This window comes from Lissotriton helveticus, chromosome 3_1 (genome assembly GCF_964261635.1).
Source record: "Lissotriton helveticus chromosome 3_1, aLisHel1.1, whole genome shotgun sequence".
Lineage (NCBI taxonomy): Eukaryota > Metazoa > Chordata > Amphibia > Caudata > Salamandridae > Lissotriton > Lissotriton helveticus.
The window spans coordinates 1535935747-1535955229 of NC_136061.1; the positions used below are offsets into that span (position 1 = coordinate 1535935747).

Genomic DNA, 19483 nt, shown 5'->3' on the forward strand with positions numbered 1-19483 from the left:
TATCTACAATTTTTAAAAAGGACGTCCAAAACAATTCGACCAGGGTTAGCAATGTCTAGCCAAGTTAAATTACTTCTCCAATGATACAAAAACACACAGCAAAAATGAAAATCTCTGGACAACATTTTTTTTACTGAGGTATGTCAAGGGCCAGGACTTACTATGCTGGAGGCTAAATCGATAGGGCAAACAAAAGATATGGAACTCTGCTGTGTCCCTTTCCGGAATGTCTTTGGCTACAACAAGTGAAAGTCAGCTTCGCATTCATTTAGAGGCGCACAATTTTGGCTCATTGAAGGCTGGGAGTTAAGGCCCAAGCTCTTTTTTTAGGAGTATCTTCAGGGAAACACCATGTATATCAAATGGCTTCGCTATAACAGCGTGACAAGGATCATTCACATTTTGTCTTATAGAGAAAGTTCAGCTACATTAATGCCAGTAAAATGTTACCCCATACTTTCTGGTATTTCTTTAAGCCTGACTGACTGGAGATAGGTTTTGGACATGTTTCCTCCTGGTGCAGAATAAGCACGTTTGTGTAAGTCTTCTCTGCGCATTTAAACAAAGCTACGGAATTATATGACCCACACCATTCAAACTTCATAACAGAGATCAGAATAGGCTTACTGGAGGCTACATGAGCCTCAAATCCCACGCGTGTCCATTAGAATAATTGCAACCACAGTGCCCTAGAAAAGGAGGACTGGTTACATGTAGACACTTCTAACAGCTATTTGCTCTTTCTCTTCCCCTGTAGTTCTGGAGTGTTTGTGTCCATCTCAAACTCTCCACATTAAAGATCTGATTCATAATGGGTGCAGCAAACGAAGTTTATTATTAAAAAATAAATAAAAAATTCACTGACAGATCTTTTATAAAGGGACAACGTGATGTAATTGTCTACTAAGAGTTCTGGGTAAAATATGTTGTGAAAATAACCAAAGCAATTTCCATTAAAACATCAGTTAAAGAGGTATTTTCATTATAGTGAACATTTTAAATCAGTTGAATTTAGCTATGCGGTAATAATGCCCAATGCTATGATCGCACATCTGACCTCGCCCAAGACATCTCATATGATGCTAACTATAAAATCACAGATGACTGATATGGCATTAAATATTACAAGATATGGAGAGGAAAGCAGTAGGGCTACCAACAGCATGCTGATCTTCTGCCAGGATTACATATAATGAAAAAGTTGGCTCAATATTTTACTTGATCTGCTACTTGAAATTCTCTCGGATAACAAACCCGTTTTCATCTTCTTTTCTGCCCTTCTCTTTCATTAGCCTAAATGTATGTTTCTCAGCATTCACTACTATGCCTCTTACATCTGCTGGGCTCCTCCTGTTTAATAGGATAAAATAATGTCTCTGTGACATTGCTGTTTGCAGCAGTCCACCAACGTACTTCTCCCGTGTGACTGACTGACGAGGTGCCAGGCTCCCATCATAAAACACCATCAATAAATTCCCCAGAGGGAACTTGTTAATTGACCACCCCCGTTTCCAAAATATCTGTGTACATGCCTGTCACGAAACATATTCTGTACTTAAAAGTGCAGTTCAGATTTCGAAATCTTTATCCATCACTTCCCATTCCACCTCTAATAAGGTAGCCTTGATTCCATAGCGAGTTTCCGGATTGCTCCTGCCTAACTTCTGAAACAGGTCTGACAGACCTATATGTGAACAAAAAAAACATTTGCTGTGCTTGTAAACTAGCCAACACGGGTGAGAAACCTGCTTCTCTGAGATAGCCTCTGGTTTCTTTCTCCTGATCCCTGGCTGTGTTAGGACATTGTATTTCCTCCTGCGTCACACATCCGTCCATGCACCAGGAACTAAAGCCGAACCTGAGGTGTGGTCATCAACGTGATTCTAGCCTCTGCGGGAACAGAAGATCCCCACCGCCTCATGCAGCTTCAAAAACAAAAAGACCATGATTTTTTTTTAAACGAAAAACAAACAATTGTTTATTAATATTGTTTTAAATCATACACAAACTTCTCGTCAAAAAAAGCTAAGCATTGAAGTTACATGACACTGCAATGAAAAATTAACATATAAGCAGGACCCTAGCTGCGTGTTGATGTTTACCCCCAAAACGACCTTTGAACCTGGTAGAGCGTTTAGTGAAACAGACTATTTAAAAAACGAATACAGTTCATTTAACTAAATACAGCAAACAAAAAAGGGACATTCTGCGTATCTTTTGTATCTACCTAGGAGGGATGTATGTATTTTAAGGTGGGTTGTTAATCTCATTTATGTGAAGGGAGCAGTAGCTCCAGACAACATTTATGTGCGATTAGAAACATACATATGACAGAACCTGTACATCAGGTACTGGCAGCCTCAGGCAGTGAGGCTATGGATTGGAAGGCTGTGGTGTTTGCCACTGACACAACCTTTACCTTCCTGAACAGGTACAAAGCCCACCCTTGAGCAGTGGGTGAAGTCAACAGCACTTCACAGCAGGGCTGCTGCCACTTCATGAACCAGCTGAATGTTTAATAGCTTGTGAACATTTGTATGCACTTCTAGGCTAGATATAGTCTGAGGTGAAAGTTAGCTGTCTCCTACACACATTTACATTTCTTTTCCTTTTACTAAGTGATTATTGGTGTTGACTTCATGCGTTTCCTCCAATGAAGCTTAAAGACACAGGGGTACTATTGTAGTATTTCTTGCTCTAGGTCTGGGAGAGTTTACCTCCCTTCATGGTGTGCCGGCACTGTCCAACTCGGCACTTTTTCCTTCTGACATTTTACCATGCTTAGGGCAAGAAGAGGTGTTCAATGTCGACAGTCCAGGGTTGCAACGTCTAAAGTACCTTCAGATCCTATAATTCACTGTCCTAAGAGCATGGCTGCAAGGTCCTAGCTACCCTCACCTTGTATAATTCACTACACAACCACTCCCTCCTCCAGAGAGAGAGATTTCACTCCTGAAGAAACCCCTTCCACCTGCTCTAATGTGGAGCACAGCCTTTCAAGTGACTGCAGTGCTAGTTTGGCTGTGTCTATGAAGATCTTACCCTCAATGCAATGGTTCCTGTCATTAATGGGGGACCTACCCCTCGAAAATGCACCCCTGTCTTTTGGCCTGCATTTAAGACTGTCCTCTAGGTGTTGTAAAAACAATAGAGAAGGAACTTAAGGTTTACCGTCTCTGTAATTTCCACCTCCAGAGAAGATTACATTGGGAACATTGGAGTTAGCTGACTACCCATTAGTTTCTCGTCCACAATGTGGCTAGATTTAAAGTAAAGGCCTAGTTCCATGCCCCTGCTCTGACCACATATACTGCTAGGACTTTAGCGGACTCTTCCACCTATGCATACTTTTTGACAGAAGCACGAGTGTCTTTAGATTAACCCTGGGTGTAGTATGTAGAGTGCCACTAAGCAGAGTTCCACAGAGTAAAAAAAACAACTCTGTGGAACTCCGCTCTGCTCCACCCTCTCACAGTAAAAAACATTTTTTAAAAACCACTTACCTGCTCTGGCATCTCCGGGCTGCCCTCCTTGCATGCACAGTCCTCCCAAGACGTACAAAGTTGGGGTTTGCGACTGCCGAGGATGAGGATGGTGAGGAGGAGAGAGACCACGGCAAGGAGGAGGGCAGATCAGACACGCTAGAGCAGGTAAGTGCTTTTTTAATGTTTTTCTTTGGGCGTTGTCAAGGGCTAACTCCGCTCCGCCGCGGAGTCGGAGTTTTGCCTGAACTCCGTGTTTCCAATGGAGCGCAAGGTTGGCAAAACTCCGCTGGCGGATCACAGTTCCCCACCCTGGCTTACTTTAGAAATTCCAATTCCTTTATTACCATATTTCTCTGTTAAATTCACTTTTGAAAATGGGCATCTGTTTTGAGCAAGGGAGGGAGAGCCTCCATTGACACCCAGGTAATAGACTTGGGTATCCTTATTCTTTCCCCCCAAATCTGTCATGCCTATTTGTCAGTAGAAATGTCTTCAGTAAAAGGACAGAGGCTTGAACTGAAGATACTGAGCCATTCATAAACACATATAGCTCTGTATAGAAGGTGCATTGTAACTAATGGGACTCTTATGCATTGAAGAGTAAACTCCCAACTCAGGAGCTGGAAGATTCAGAATGGGATTGTTGCTCAAGTTGGGGTGCTGTGTTTGTGTGGATCCTGCTTCTAGGTGCCAAGAACCTCCTCTGTGTAATGTCAAGGGCGGTGAAGTTGTGCCTCGGCCTAATTCTGCCTCAGTCTCTTCTCTGCTTAAGGTAGACAAATACAGGATTTTGGGACTGGCGGAAACTCCAGAGCTCCCCTCCCATGAATTCTTAGGTGTAATTTCTGGCAAAGCAGCGGTTGTTGTCTGTCCGACCTCCACGACGGATCCACCTCAGTAGGTTGAGACAGAGGTGGCATTGTCCGAGTCAGTCCCACTGCTTCTTTTGTTTAGTTGAAGCACCCGCTGCAGCCCCCTCTGACCCAGGCAGCCCATCTGTCCCAGCACCCTCACGAGCTCCTGGCGGAATTTGACACTAATGAAGGCGTAGAGGATGGGGTTGAGACAGCAGTGCAGGAAGCCCAGTGCTTCTGTCACGACAATGGCGCCAGGGAGGTATTGACTCAGGCTGCAGTCCTGCACTGCTTCCAGCTCCAGCAAGGTGTCCAGGAAGATGACAATGTTGTATGGGGTCCAGCAGAGGAAGAAAACGCTGGTGATGACCAGGGCAACTCGCACTGCCTTCTGCTTCCCGAAGCCTTTCGATCTGCAGAGGGCCCGCACAATGGCTGCATAGCAGACGCTCATGACCAACAGGGGCACCATGAAGCCCACCAGGTGGTACACAAAGCGGTTGGCATGCCACCATCTGCTGCTGTACGAGAACTGTGAGTAGACGCACCTACTGTAGTTGTAGCTTGGGTTGCTGCTGCCATTGGCATCGATTCTGCCACCGACACCATTTACATTGGACACCTCCAGCATAATGAGGGATGGCGCTGCCAGCAGAAGGCACAGAAGCCACACCGCCAAGCAGGTCAGGTGGATGGAGGCAGGATTCCTCCTTTTATAGGTGTGCACAGCGTGCACCACAGCCAGGTAGCGGTCCACGCTGATGCAGCCCAAGAGCAGACTGCTACTGTAAAAGTTGACCTTGTGGATGGAGTACACTGTCCTGCAGAGGAACTCACCGAAGATCCACCCGGCAAGGACCTCGACCATGGCAAAGGGGAAGGTGAGAAGCAGCAGAAGGTCAGCGATGGCCAGGTGTAGCAGGTAGTTCTCAGTCAGCCGGCGCGCATGCTGGTAGCGCATGAGGATAGCCAGCATTAGGCCATTACCTGCCACTCCCATGATGAAGACCAGCAAGTAGCCGCACAGGATGAAGTGCATCTGGAAGGAGAGGAAGTTGGATCTGCCTTCCCGAGTGGTGGATTCCAAGGCGGGGCAAACAAAGCCAGGATATGTGAAGTTGTTGCTGCTGTAGTTCATCTCATAGGATAAATCCAGACCACTCTGTTGATAAAGAAATAGGTAAATGAGTGAATGATACTTACACTACCATTCGTCACCTTGAAGGAAGAGTGTTTCATAATCAGAGATAGACTGTCCTATTAGAGGGCCAGAGGGATTGCAACAAACTGTACCTCAACCCTCCCAGCATTTTGTGAGGGTGTGGCCTGTTACGCTGCACGAGATAGACATTCTGCCCATAGATCTTTGGGCCTTTCTGAGACACTGACATGTCCAGGAACCAATTCTCCACATTTCCTCTTGGGCCAGTCTGCCTCTGTTCACATTCAGGTGTTGTAGTTAATAACTAGTCACTTCTACTAGACTTCGTAATTCTCAGTAGAGTGATTTACACTCCAGACTTTGCACTTTTACACACCTTAGAAAAATACACAAAGTAACACTGTCAAAGAGTAACAAACTATAATTTTCTGCCCTAAGTTATTCATTTGGAATGTCTACATCTTATGTTCATGGACACAAGTTAAGAGCACAAGGTGCCTATTTCCAACTCGTAGCCCGACATATATCATTCCTGTTATTTGGGAGCCCCTCTAGCTCATGGGACTGTGGTTATATGAATATCCCCATAAGTAGCATACCAATGCTACCAACACTTGCAAATGGCTTCCTCATCAGAGCATCAGGATTCCGGGATGAAGTGCACATGTTACTTTGGTTCCCAATAGAGTATTCTTTCTGCTTACATTCTTCACCTGCCCTTGACTCCAACCTACCTCTACAGCAGACGTACTACTGGTAACAATCACCATATCCCATGTGGAAATATTTCTTATCTCCTTGCCAAATTTCTCACCACCACTCACCTCTATTGGGGTCATAGACAGGTCTGCAGCCCTCCAGGAGCCCACCAAGAACCAAGTACAAGGTTTCTCTTGGACATCCATGAAGAGGCTGGCCCTGAGGGGATCACTCCAGAAGTACAAGGTGGAAGGATAATGGATTCCCATTGTTAATCCCTGTCTGTATCTTTATCTGTAACTCTGTCTCACCCCCCTTTTATTTCTTAGTCTGTTTTCTCGCTCACAGACGCATAAACACCACACACGCATGTAGCTCTCTTCTGGACCATGCATTAACAACAGAGAAACCTCACCACATGCACCAAACACCATGCCTATATGCCTTAATTAGGAGCCATTGGACACCCAAAAGTCCCTTCTACCTAAAAATATTTACTGTACAACATTTTCTCAATTATACTTACAATTTGCCTTTCTAAAACAAAACAGGCTGGATGGACCCTCTTGCACCTCAGAAGCACACCAAGGCACCAAACCCATGTAAGTGGCAACTTTACAGCACTCATCCAACACCAAGAGAACACACACATTAGAACCACTCAAAGATAGATGGCTTAAAACATGCAACACAGTCACACGTACAACACTGCGTCAGAGCTATTTCACCAGGTTAATGTTGCTATCTAGTATTCATATCTGACCGCTCAGCCCTCCACAGGGCTTGGTCGCCCCACTCACTGCTGCCGCTCCTGCCTGCCTTTGCCGCCTCCTGCCTGCAGAATTCTTCGCTCGCTGCCCGCTGCTCCTGGGAATTTCCCGCTGCTACTGGGAATTTCCCGCTGCTTCTTGGAATTTCCCGCCGCTGCCTCCCTGCGGCCCCGCCCCCCTGTGATTCCATTTGCCGCCCCGCTCCCGCCACCCAGCTGCTCCTCCCTCCCGGCTCCTTACTTATGACGCCCCCAGAGCGACTGCGCAGCGGACGCGCGCAGTGGGAGTGCCGATTGAGCGCCGAAGGCGCGCTAAAGGTAAGCCCATCTGCGCCCGTCCGCACCTGGCCCGCGCCCAGCACCAGGACCCCTGGCCCTCCCCGCCGAGGCAAGACGACCCGACTGACCTACGACGCCGCCACTCTCAACGCACTCAATGCCGGCCGGACCCACGCCTGCTGCCGAGCCACCCCGAGACGCACCCACGGACCCTTCACCTGCTGCACCTGCAAGTTCACCTGCCTCCGAACCTGCCCCGCACCCGCCAAGACAAACACCAGCAGCAACCACCTCAAGTGCATCCTGATCAACACCCGCTCCGTCCACAGACACGCCGTGGAACTCTGGAACCTCCTCGACGCTACATCACCGGACGTCGCCTTCCTCACGGAAACCTGGATGAACGCCTCCTCTGCACCCGACATCGCCATCGCCATCCCGGACGGGAACAAGATCATCAGGAGGGACCGCATCAACCAGACCGGAGGTGGCATCGCCATCGTCCACAGGAACACCATCCGCATCACGACCGACGCCAACGACTCCTTCGCCGCAGCCGAACATCTCCACTTCCAGATTCACACCGACCCTAAGACGACCCTCAGAGGCACCCTCGTCTACAGACCCCCGGGACCACGCACACAATTCAGCGAAGACATCACAGACTTCATCAGCCCGCACGCCCTCCCCTCCACTGACTACATCCTCCTCGGGACCTCAACTTCCACCTGGAGAACAACAAGGACCGCAACACCACCGCCCTGCTGGAAAACCTCGCCAACCTCGGACTCAAGCAACTGGTCAACACCCCCACCCACTACGCCGGCCACACGCTTGATCCCGTCTTCTCTTCCAGCAAGTACATCACCTTCAGCTACGCCACCAGACTCCACTGGACCGACCACAGCTGCGTCCACTTCAGCTTCAAAAGATCCACGACCCACCACCACCCGCAACAGGTACCTCACAGGAATTGGAGCAAGATCACCGCAGACCAGCTCACCACCTCCCTCAGCCAGAGCCCACCCGCCAACACAACGGACCCCAACGAAGCAGCCCGCAACTTCACACAGTGGCTGACCGCCTGCGCCGACGATCTTGCGCCACTAAAGAACCCTCCCAGCAGACCCAGAAGCAAGAAGGCATCCTGGTTCACCGACGACCTCAAGGACTCCAAGAAGACCTGCCGCACCCTCGAGAAAGCCTGGCTCCTCGACCGGACCACCAACAACATGACCGCCCTCAAACACGCTACCCGCAAGCACCACCAGCTCATCCGCACCACCAAGAAGAAATCCCTGAAGGAACGACTGGACAACAACGCCCACGACAGCAAAGAGCTCTTCACTATCGTCAAGGAGTTCTCCAACCCAGCACCGGCACCAACGACATCACTCCGTCACAAGACCTCTGCGACTCCCTCGCCACGTTCTTCCACCGCAAGATCGCCGACATCCACAACAGCTTCGGCGCCCCACCCACGCACCCAACCGTCGAACCAATGCCCCCCACCGCCACCCTTCGCACCTGGACCACGGTGACCACCGAAGACACAGCCCGCACGATGAACACCATCCACTCCGGATCACTGACCGACCCCTGCCCACACCACGTCTTCAACAAGGCCGACTCCACCATCGCACCCCAACTCCGGAACATCATCAACGCCTCCTTCAACACCGCCACCTTCCCGGAGAGCTGGAAGCACGCCGAGATCAGCGCCCTCCTGAAGAAACCTACAGCGGACCCCACCGATCTCAAAAACTTCCGCCCCATCTCGCTCCTCCCTTTTCCTGCTAAAGTCATCGAGAAGATTGTCAACAGACAGCTGACCGCCTTCCTCGAGACGAACGGATCCCTCGACCCCTCGCAGTCCGGCTTCAGAGCCAACCACAGCACCGAGACCGCCCTCATCGCAGCCACCGACGACATCCGGACCCTGCTCGACAAGGGGGACACAGTGGCCCTCATCCTCCTGGACCTCTCCGCTGCGTTCGACACGGTCTGCCACCGCACCCTAGTCCAGCGCCTCAGCAACATCGGTATCCAAGAGAAGGCACTGGAGTGGCTCATCTCGTTCCTCGCCGGAAGAACACAAAGAGTCCGCCTCCCCCTGTTTCGCTCCGAGGCCACCGAAGTCATCTGCGGCGTCCCGCAAGGATCTTCACTCAGCCCCACCCTCTTCAACATCTACATGAAACCTCTCGCAGCCATCGCACGCCAGCACAACCTCAACATCATCTCTTACGCCGACGACACCCAGCTGATCCTCTCCCTCACCAGAGACCCCGACACCGCCAGAACCTGCCTACACGAAGGGATGAAAGACGTCGCCGAGTGGATGAAGGACAGGTGCCTGAAACTGAACTCTGTCAAGACGGAAGTCCTCATCCTGGGATCTTCGCCCTCCGCCTGGGACGACTCCTGGTGGCCCCCAGCCCTGGGCACCGCACCCAAGCCAACCGACCACGCACGCAACCTGGGCTTCATCCTGGACCCCTCCCTCTCGATGACCAGACAAGTCAACGCCGTCTCCTCATCGTGCTTCAACACCCTGCGTATGCTTAGCAAGATCTTCCGCTGGATCCCGACCGAGACCAGGAAGACTGTCACCCAGGCACTCGTCACCAGCCGACTGGACTACGGAAACGCCCTCTACGCCGGAACCACAGCCAAGCTACAGAAAAGACTCCAGCGCATCCAGAACGCCTCCGCCCGACTCATCCTGGATGTCCCCCGATGCAGCCACATCTCCAGCCACCTGAGGAACCTGCACTGGCTCCCCGTCGACAAGAGGATCACGTTCCGGCTCCTCACCCACGCACACAAGTCTCTCCACGACCTGGGCCCCAAGTACCTCAACGACCGCCTGACCTTCTACACGCCCACCCGCCAGCTACGGTCCACCAGCCTCGCCCTCGCAGCCGTACCACGCATCTGAAGAGCCACCGCCGGAGGAAGATCCTTCTCTTACCTGGCTGCCAAGACTTGGAACTCCCTCCCCATCCACCTTCGGCTGACCCAGGACCATCTCGCCTTCAGGAAACAACTCAAGACCTGGCTGTTCGAGCAGTAGCATACCCCTCCCCCCCAAGCGCCTTGAGACCCTCCCGGGTGAGTAGTGCGCTATACAAATGGCATGATTGATTGATTGATATCTGTATAGACTATGCTGTGACCAGCCAAAGTTCTCAGCTCAATGAACAATGGCAAAGGGATACACATCTGTATATAAAATACACTATAATGTTCTCAAGTAGGATCCAACTCTTTCTACTTTTACGTTAAACCAATATGAACTATTACTTAACTAGACATTTAAAAAAATCTATTATAACCAAACACAATAGATCAACACAGTTGATAAAAATCCCAAAGCTGCATAGAAAGTATGCCCAAAGTAAGGGAGAGCTGCAATACTGTTAAGAACTAAGACTAAGACTTGGGTGCAAGCCTCGATGCCTTCTGCCAGGTTAGAATGTTAATGTGATTTTTTGGTCGCACGCATAGCGATACACAGCGCAGCAGTGTTCGCGCAGCGAGAGTCATTTTGGCCGGGTTTTGAAAATGGACCTGGAAAATGCACACACTTGTGCGTGTGATTTTCCCTTTGCGGCCTGCTATTGGCCTTTCCCTGAGTGTTCTTTTGTAAAATAGACACCAATAGGCCAGAAGTGGGCGCATAGCTCCGCCCCTGGCCTATTGGTGTCTATTACGCGCATTTCCTGCCATATGCTTTCAATTATCGTGCTCAGACACAGGCGCCATAATTGAAAGCATATGGGCGTGCGCACCACTCACGGCTTTGTTTTTGACAAAGGCGATCGCTTTCGGTTTCCCCGGATGGGCTGCCCTAATCCACTGCTTATTTTATCTCCTCAAAGACGTGCAGAGGACGCGGATAGGTTTTTTTTTTGTTTCTCACCAGAGGCTGATCAATAGATTTTATTGTAGCCCTCGCGGTCTCCGAGGGCTTCCTGACCTTATGCCGGCTAAAAATAGTCTTGCTCCTTCAGCCGACGGAACCTTGACCCGCGAAAACCCATTCGGAGCCTATCTGACACATCCATGCACACAGAAAGTTTGCACAGACGAAGAGGTAACATAAACCACGTTTTCTTCACAAATTGCAAGAAAGGTGATCTTTGTCGGTATAAAAGAACTACACACCTGTGTATTAAATCCAACAAAGTCCTGCTATATTTGTAGGGGTGTGTGATATTACATATGCTATCCTTTTAAATATTTCTGTGGGTATGTGCTCCAAGAGGCAGATAATTTGTCACACGCTATAAAATAATATTCAGCAAGAAACATAATAGCCCTTGTTACTTCATCTGCTAGTAATGCACACCATGGCTGGGTCCCACGCACACAACTGAGCCAGATACATACACTCAGACTTAAAGAATACCACTTTTGGTCATCAATCACCAGCGTGCAAGTGCCCCACTGGGCGAAGCTGAAAGAGGCCACTCCATTGACCTGGACAGGGAGCGTAAGGGCACAAAACAACGCTGCACAAACATGTCCAAGGTCAGTTTGGCGCATGCGTTGAAGAAACAGATCATTCAGGTATTGCACACAAAAATGGACAGCCCTATAGGCTCCTTCTCTGTCAAAATAACAAAAAAAACGTGCAAACTGTGAACACCGGATTTCTCAACACACCTTTCCTATGTTCACTCATCTGCTGTCTCTTTCTGCTTTGCATAGTCTATCTCACTATATCAGTTTCCTCGCCTTGTGACTGATTACCTTTCATCTTCACTCGTTACCGTTTTTTTTGCCTTCAAACCGCTCAGCAAAACAAAGATTAAAAAAATTCAACAGGCAGAGGAATTTGCTCACAGTACTGCATGATGTACTAATAGTACTGCATGATGTACTAATAAGTAAACTACTTGAACAGACGAGCAGCCCTGTGGCAGAGGGCTCGCGCGCGCTGGGCGCTTTACCTGGTTTTTAATACTCCTCACTCTCTGCTGATCGAAGAGCAGCTCTTGTCACGCTGACTGCTAGCGTTCGACGCCATTATTTACTTTTAATTCCACTCCCCCCGCCCTGTTGGCTCCTCCCACCTCCGGTGTCACCTGCCTATTTAGGCCACGCCCCCTTTTCCTCCGAGGTGAACAGACGAGCAGCCCTGTGGCAGAGGGCTCGCGCGCGCTGGGCGCTTTACCTGGTTTTTAATACTCCTCACTCTCTGCTGATCGAAGAGCAGCTCTTGTCACGCTGACTGCTAGCGTTCGACGCCATTATTTACTTTTAATTCCGCTCCCCCCGCCCTATTGGCTCCTCCCACCTCCGGCGTCACCTGCCTATTTAGGCCACGCCCCCTTTTCCTCCGAGGTGAACAGACGAGCAGCCCTGTGGCAGAGGGCTCGCGCGCGCTGGGCGCTTTACCTGGTTTTTAATACTCCTCACTCTCTGCTGATCGAAGAGCAGCTCTTGTCACGCTGACTGCTAGCGTTCGACGCCATTATTTACTTTTAATTCCACTCCTCCTGCCCTGTTGGCTCCTCCCACCTCCGGCGTCACCTGCCTATTTAGGCCACGCCCCCTTTTCCTCCGAGGTGAACAGACGAGCAGCCCTGTGGCAGAGGGCTCGCGCGCGCTGGGCGCTTTACCTGGTTTTTAATACTCCTCACGCTCTGCTGATCGAAGAGCAGCTCTTGTCACGCTGACTGCTAGCGTTCGACGCCATTATTTACTTTTAATTCCACTCCCCCCGCCCTGTTGGCTCCTCCCACCTCCGGCGTCACCTGCCTATTTAGGCCACGCCCCCTTTTCCTCCGAGGTGAACAGACGAGCAGCCCTGTGGCAGAGGGCTCGCGCGCGCTGGGCGCTTTACCTGGTTTTTAATACTCCTCACTCTCTGCTGATCGAAGAGCAGCTCTTGTCACGCTGACTGCTAGCGTTCGACGCCATTATTTACTTTTAATTCCACTCCTCCCGCCCTGTTGGCTCCTCCCACCTCCGGCGTCACCTGCCTATTTAAATGCCCACTATGCGGCCGCGCAGCGGACGAGCGCAGCGGGCGCGCCGGCATCGCGCCGGAGTCGCACCAGAGTCAAGCCCGTCTGCGCCCGTCCGCGGCCGGACGGGCCCAGGGGCCGGGGATGCTGCTATCTTTATTTCCTATTCCCCCGCTGCATTGAGGCGCCTACACGCCTCCGCCAGCCCCCTCCCCCTCGATACCTGGACCCACATTACATCCCTTGGTCTTGCCGGTACTTCAGCTCCCCGTCTCGGGTCTATGCCAGTACCTGTGGCTCCAGCCCCCATTGAGTCACTGGTACGGGTCCTCTACCTGAATACAAGATCCATGGTTAAGCACCAGGCCGATATCTTGCACTTACTTCTTACCGAGAGCCCTGACGCCCTATTGTTATCAGAGACCTGGCTCACTGATGACTCACTTCCTGACATCTTAGCAGCTCTCCCCCCAGACTACTTCCTGCTAAACACCAACCGCTCAGGAGGTCGCGCAGGGGGAGGGGTAGCGGCGGTCATACGCAAGGATCTGAAGATCATCACCTCTGCGACTATGACCCTGCCGGAAGTAGACACCTTGGTCCTCAGCCTTGGGACAGAGGCAGGGGCAGTTACCCTCGTGGTACTCTATCGCCCTCCCCACCCCATGCCGTCTTTCCCCTCAGCCTTTATTGACCAACTCACCAACATTACCACCTCCTTTCCCCGTACTGTCATCATCGGTGACTTTAATTATTGGTTTCAGCACGAGGACGCCGGCCCGCATGCCCTCGAACTGTTCGAGGGTCTGTCGAGCCTGGACTTCATCCAACAGGTCAGGTCTGCCACCCATAAGGGTGGCCACATCCTTGATCATATTTGGACCCATGGGGTCAAGTCCTCACCCCCGTTAATAACACCTTGCGTGTGGTCGGATCACTCTATGATCGACACCACCATATCGGTGGCCGGCCAGATTAGGGCCCCCCTGCGGGAGGGCGGCATGGCTCGCAAGTGGAAGGCGGTGGACCCTCCTAAACTTGTAGCCCATTTATCTCAAACTTACCCTCTGCTGCCTGACGACAATAGTGTCGACAGGCTCTGCGGGTCGGTAGCCGACTGGCTCACGACAGCCAGCGACATCTTTGCCCCCCTAATCAAGTTCCCCTAATCCAGGCACAATAACTCCCACAAATGGTTTACCCCTCACCTCAAATCTCTCCACCTGGAACTCCGTCAACTTGAGCGTAAGTGGAGGAGAGATTATCACCCCCTAAGCAGAGATGCCTATGTGGCTGCTCGGAATAGGTATAAATGTGCAATCCTTACAGCAAAAAAAAACCTATGCATCAGGAAAAATCCTATCGGCCCCGTGTCAGTCTAAAATTTTTTTTTAAATTCTTAATGAATTTACCTCAGACTCCAGGACGCTTCCTACCCAGGTTGCCACACAGGAAGCATGTAATGCTCTTAGCACCTATTTTTTAGAAAAAATTGTGTTGATCAAGGACACCATCCCAGCTGCCCTTCCTGGCGCTGGTTCTGCTTCCCCTCCTTACAACCCTGTCTCATTCACACAATTCCCCTCTCTGGACCCCACTTCTCTGGCTACTCTTGCCACTCGCGTCAAGTCCGGATCTCCTGACGACTGCTGCCCCCCGTCCATACTTCGGGCCATCTGCCATTCTCTACCCAACTGCATCCTCCCTCTGTTGAATTCTTCTCTCTCCTCTGGTACGGTACCTGGCCCCTTCAAGGAAGCCGTTCTGGTGCCTCTCTTGAAGAAGCCAGGGGCGGATCCCGCCGTTCCAGCAAATTACCGTCCCATCTCCCTCTTACCCTTCTTCTCTAAAATCCTGGAGGCCCACGTTACCACCTGTCTCTCTCAGTTTATCGAGAGCTCCAACTTTCTCGAGGCCAATCAGGCCGGCTTCAGACCCGGCCACTCCACGGAGACTGTGATCTTGGCGGTGCTGGATGCCTTGAGAGACGGGGTGGATAAGGGTACCCCCCAGGCCCTGGTACTACTAGATCTGTCGGCCGCCTTCGACACGGTGGACCATAACATCCTTCTCCACCGTGTCGAGCAGGCTGGCATCCAGGGCCTGGCGCTGGCCTGGGTCAAATCTTTTTTGACCGGCAGGTCTCAGACCCTTAGCCTTGGCACTTTCAGGGCCCCCAGGGAGTGCTCGCCCTGTGGGGTCCCCCAGGGCTCTTCGCTATCCCCTCTTCTTTTCAACCTCTATCTTCGCCCCCTTCTTTTTTCCTTGAGGCAGTGGGACGTTACCGTGTTTAACTACGCGGACGACCTGCAACTCATCTTTTCTCTCAACTCCCCTTCTGCTATCCCTAATTTCCAGGCAGTCATGTCCCACATTCTCCAGTGGATGGGCCATAACCAGCTTAAATTGAACCCCGGGAAGACGGAGCTCCTCCTTCCCGGTAGGAGCGCCACTTCCTGGGGGCCACAATTTTGGCCGGCGGAACTTGGTCCCTCTCCCACCCCCGTGGCCACGGTGAAGAGCTTGGGGGTCACAATTGACTCCGGTCTATCCCTCGGGCCACAGGTGGGGACGGTAGTCTCGTCCTGCATCTACCAGCTACGCAGGATCAGGAAGGTGGCATCTCTTTTCACACCTGACGCCCTCCTACAGGTCATCATGGCCCTCGTCCTCTCCCGCTTAGATTTTTCTAATGCGATCTACCACGGTCTGCCCAAAACATCGGTGGCCAGACTGCAAGTGGTACAAAATCAAGCGGCGAGACTGGCCCTAGGGATCCCGAAGTGGCAATCTGCTAGGCCCCTTCTTGTCAAACTCCATTGGCTCCCCATCACTGCCAGGTCTGCCTTCAAGATCGGTTGTCTTGTTTTCAAATCCCAAACCGGGCCTTGTCCCGTGTTTGTGAAATCTCTGATTACACCTTACTGCCCGTCCCGGAATCTGAGATCCTCCCATCTTCACTTGCTCACTGTTCCCTCTTATAAACTCTGTAGATCTGGAGGCCGGAGATTTGCCTACCTGGCCCCCAAGCTTTGGAATTCTTTTCCCTCTTCTCTTAAAGTCTCTAACTCTCTGATTCTTTTTCGTAAGCTTTTAAAAACCTGGCTTTTCCCCCAATCCTTCTAGTCTTTCTGTACTCTCTGTGTCTACCCAGCGCCAGGAAACCCATGGTGTCAGTGCGCTCTATAAGCACCCCCTTACAATACAATTACAATACAATACTTTCTGTAGCTCGCGTGTGTGCGCTAATATTACTATCTTTACTGCACACCGACCCGTTCCCGAAGGGCTAGGGCTAAGCACGCAGCCCTTCCTATCAGGCCCGGTTCTAGCGGGTGGGCCTGGTGGGCCCGGCCCACCCAAAGATGAGCCTGGCCCACCCAAACAGGAGCCTTGGCCCTCGCAGTGAGGGCTTGAAGGCAGGCGCGCAACGCACAGGTCGTGTGTGTCAGCCCGGGGAGACAGCTTCCCGGGAGCACACACACACACAGACAGTTTAAGATTATCGCAGCTGCACCAAAGTACTTAACAGGTCGTTAAAAGACCATTAACATGTTAACTAGGCTTTGTTTACTTTTTGCACCCCTTCATCTCTGCATGGTGAAAGGGGACAAGTCCTTTCTTTGACAACGGTAACCTTTGGTAACCTTTGCCTACTGTCCTGCTGCATTATTATTTCTTTTTCTATGCAGCGCAGGGGAAAAGTGGTCTGTTAAATCCTAGTCACCCCCTGACCCCTGCAGCTGCTTATCACATAAGGCTGTGACACAAAGTATGACTAATGGAGTAGGTAAGAGAATGTGTTACAAAAAAAAATCTTTTTAAAATCTGCACAGGCCCAGCAGGACACATACTTTGTGTGAGCTTCATTGAAACAGTTTTTATCATTTCATCATAGCCGATGCTGGTCAACAATAAAACAATACAAAATGGCAATGCCCAGATAAAGTTGGTGATTAATGATCCTGCTTTAGAGCAATCGTTTGTCTGTTAGTATTTTTTAAATGCAGACGCACTGTATTTTATGTGGATAGCTCAGTGGGTTACTGCCTTTGTCACAGAGATCCTTGTGTTACTTCAGAAGTTACAATCCTAACAAAAGGCAGTGAACAATGAACTGCCACCAAAGAGCTGCAAACAACCATGAATGGTATAATTAGAACTTCGCTTTTTTTGTTTTGTGATATAGTTAGAACTTCCCTAGTCTTTTCATTGCTAAAATGAGTATGTTTGGGCAGATATACATTTTTATCAGTAAAGCTGACTCCCATGGAATACTCTTTAAATCCTAAGGTTGTGTTTCCCCAGACCAAACCCTCTTAAAATATCCTGCCCACCAGTATGGATGACACGTGAATCCTACACCTTGCAATCCTCATTGGTTTATGTGACGTTCCCTGTAGGCTGATTTACATACTTGCATGATTCATTGTCTCTGTAAGTGTGTGCGTGATGTAAAGTACTGACACACACTACACTGATATGAGTAGCGCAATACAACAAATGAAATGCATATGAGAGAGGGGCTACGTAAAGATGAGGGGCACTGGTGGAGGGTGGCAGTGAGGGAATCCGAGGAGGAGGTAGTGGGAGGGGCTATGGAGCGATGAGGGGCACTGTTGGAGGGTGGCAGTGAGGAAATCCGAGGAAGAGATCATGGGGTGGAGGGGGAAGCTAGGGAGAGATGAGGGGCACTGGTAGAGGGTGGTAGTGAGGGAGTCTAAGGAGGAGGTCATGAGGGGGATGGGCTACAGAGAGATGAGGGGCACTGGGGGAGGGTGGCAGTGAGGGAATCCGAGGAGGAGGTCATGAGGGGGAGGGGCTACAGAGAGACGAGGGGCACTGGGGGAGGGTGGCAGTGAGGGAATCCGAGGAGGAGGTCATAAAGGGGAGGGGCTACAGAGAGACGAGGGGCACTGGGGGAGGGTGGCAGTGAGGGAATCCGAAGAGGAGGTCATGAGGGGGAGGGGCTACAGAGAGACGAGGGGCACTGGGGGAGGGTGGCAGTGAGGGAATCCGAGGAGGAGGTCATAAAGGGGAGGGGCTATGGGGAGATGAGTGGCACTTGTGGCGTGTGGCAGTGAGGGAATCCGAGGAAGAGGTCAATAGGGGGGGGATGGATGGATGAGGTACACTGTTGGAAGGTGGTAGTAAAGGTATTTATGGAGAAAGAGGTTTTTGGTGCAGCGCCAAAAAAGACTTTTGCATCAGCGCTGAATCCGGCCCAGTCATGGCCTTTCTGTTTTTGTTCATTTAATTAGCAGTCGGGCCATAAGGGCCACTGTGGAACATACTTTAAAGTGCGTGCTAATTATATTTATTGCTCTATTCAATGTTTTAAGTATGAAGGTGATTTTACTAATGTTTTTACCGGGAGATGGTGCCTGACATGGGGCGGGGCCCAAGGTCATCTGTGAGATAAGGTGCACTGGAGAGGAATAGTGGCTAATCAAGCTTGTAAGGGAGTGCGTTGAAGAGTCCGTGGTCAGGCGGAGGTAGTAATGAAGAGGGATTCTCCCTGAAGGCTCACACAGAGGGAGCCCGAGAAGTGTCACTTGCCTGATACTCCCACCTCAGAAACCTCCTCTTCCCACCAAAGGAACAGTACATTGAAAAAACACTTTTTGTGAGTGATAACATTAAAAAGAGATTTGGAAAAGAGTGAGTTTTACTGGGCCTTGTAAGACTAAGAAGAGGTAAAGGAGGGCCCTGAAGCAGGCATGCCTAGACATATATGCGACAAATCGAGCCCGCAGTGGCCCACCCAAATGCGTCCTTGGCCCACCCAATTAAAAATTCCTGGAGCCGGGCCTGCTTCCTATACCGGGACTGGCCTCACAGTCCTCGTATAAGCTGTGGGTGTACCCCGGATGACCTACGTGCACTAGGTGTCAGGACTGCACCCCCGGCATGAGAGTGACATGGTTGTACCACGCGGCACACACCTGCGACTCATGCCAGCGACTTTGCCCTTGCTGCCACCCTCACCGCACCGTCCTGTGTACATGGATGTGAGCGTACCAGTGCCCGGAGTGTGCCCACACTGGTCAGCCCTACACCCATCTATATGTCCTTACGGGTGGGTGGGTTGGTGTTCACAGGTGCCCGCAGCGCAGCCCTGCACCGGTTAGAGCCCCGCCCCCACAACCCTTTACATCTGGGTACGGGGACGTTCTTCCACAGGTGCACAGAGCGCTGCACCGGTCGGCTGGTGGTGGGGTTGTACGCCCCCGGGGTCCCCTCCCCCACAGCCCTTT

The 19483-nt window shown here is 51.0% G+C and overlaps 1 protein-coding gene across 1 annotated transcript in view; it reads right to left on the reverse strand.

The window, feature by feature from the left end:
- Window positions 1–1948: 1948 nt before the first annotated feature.
- CXCR5 (C-X-C motif chemokine receptor 5) overlaps window positions 1949–19483 on the reverse strand; it is an 85300-nt gene continuing 67765 nt past the window's right edge. The window contains exon 2 of the mRNA XM_078682218.1: window positions 1949–5501. Within this exon, the coding sequence (XP_078538344.1) occupies window positions 4380–5501 (1122 nt within the window). The 3' untranslated portion in view covers window positions 1949–4379. The remainder of the gene's footprint in view (window positions 5502–19483) is intronic.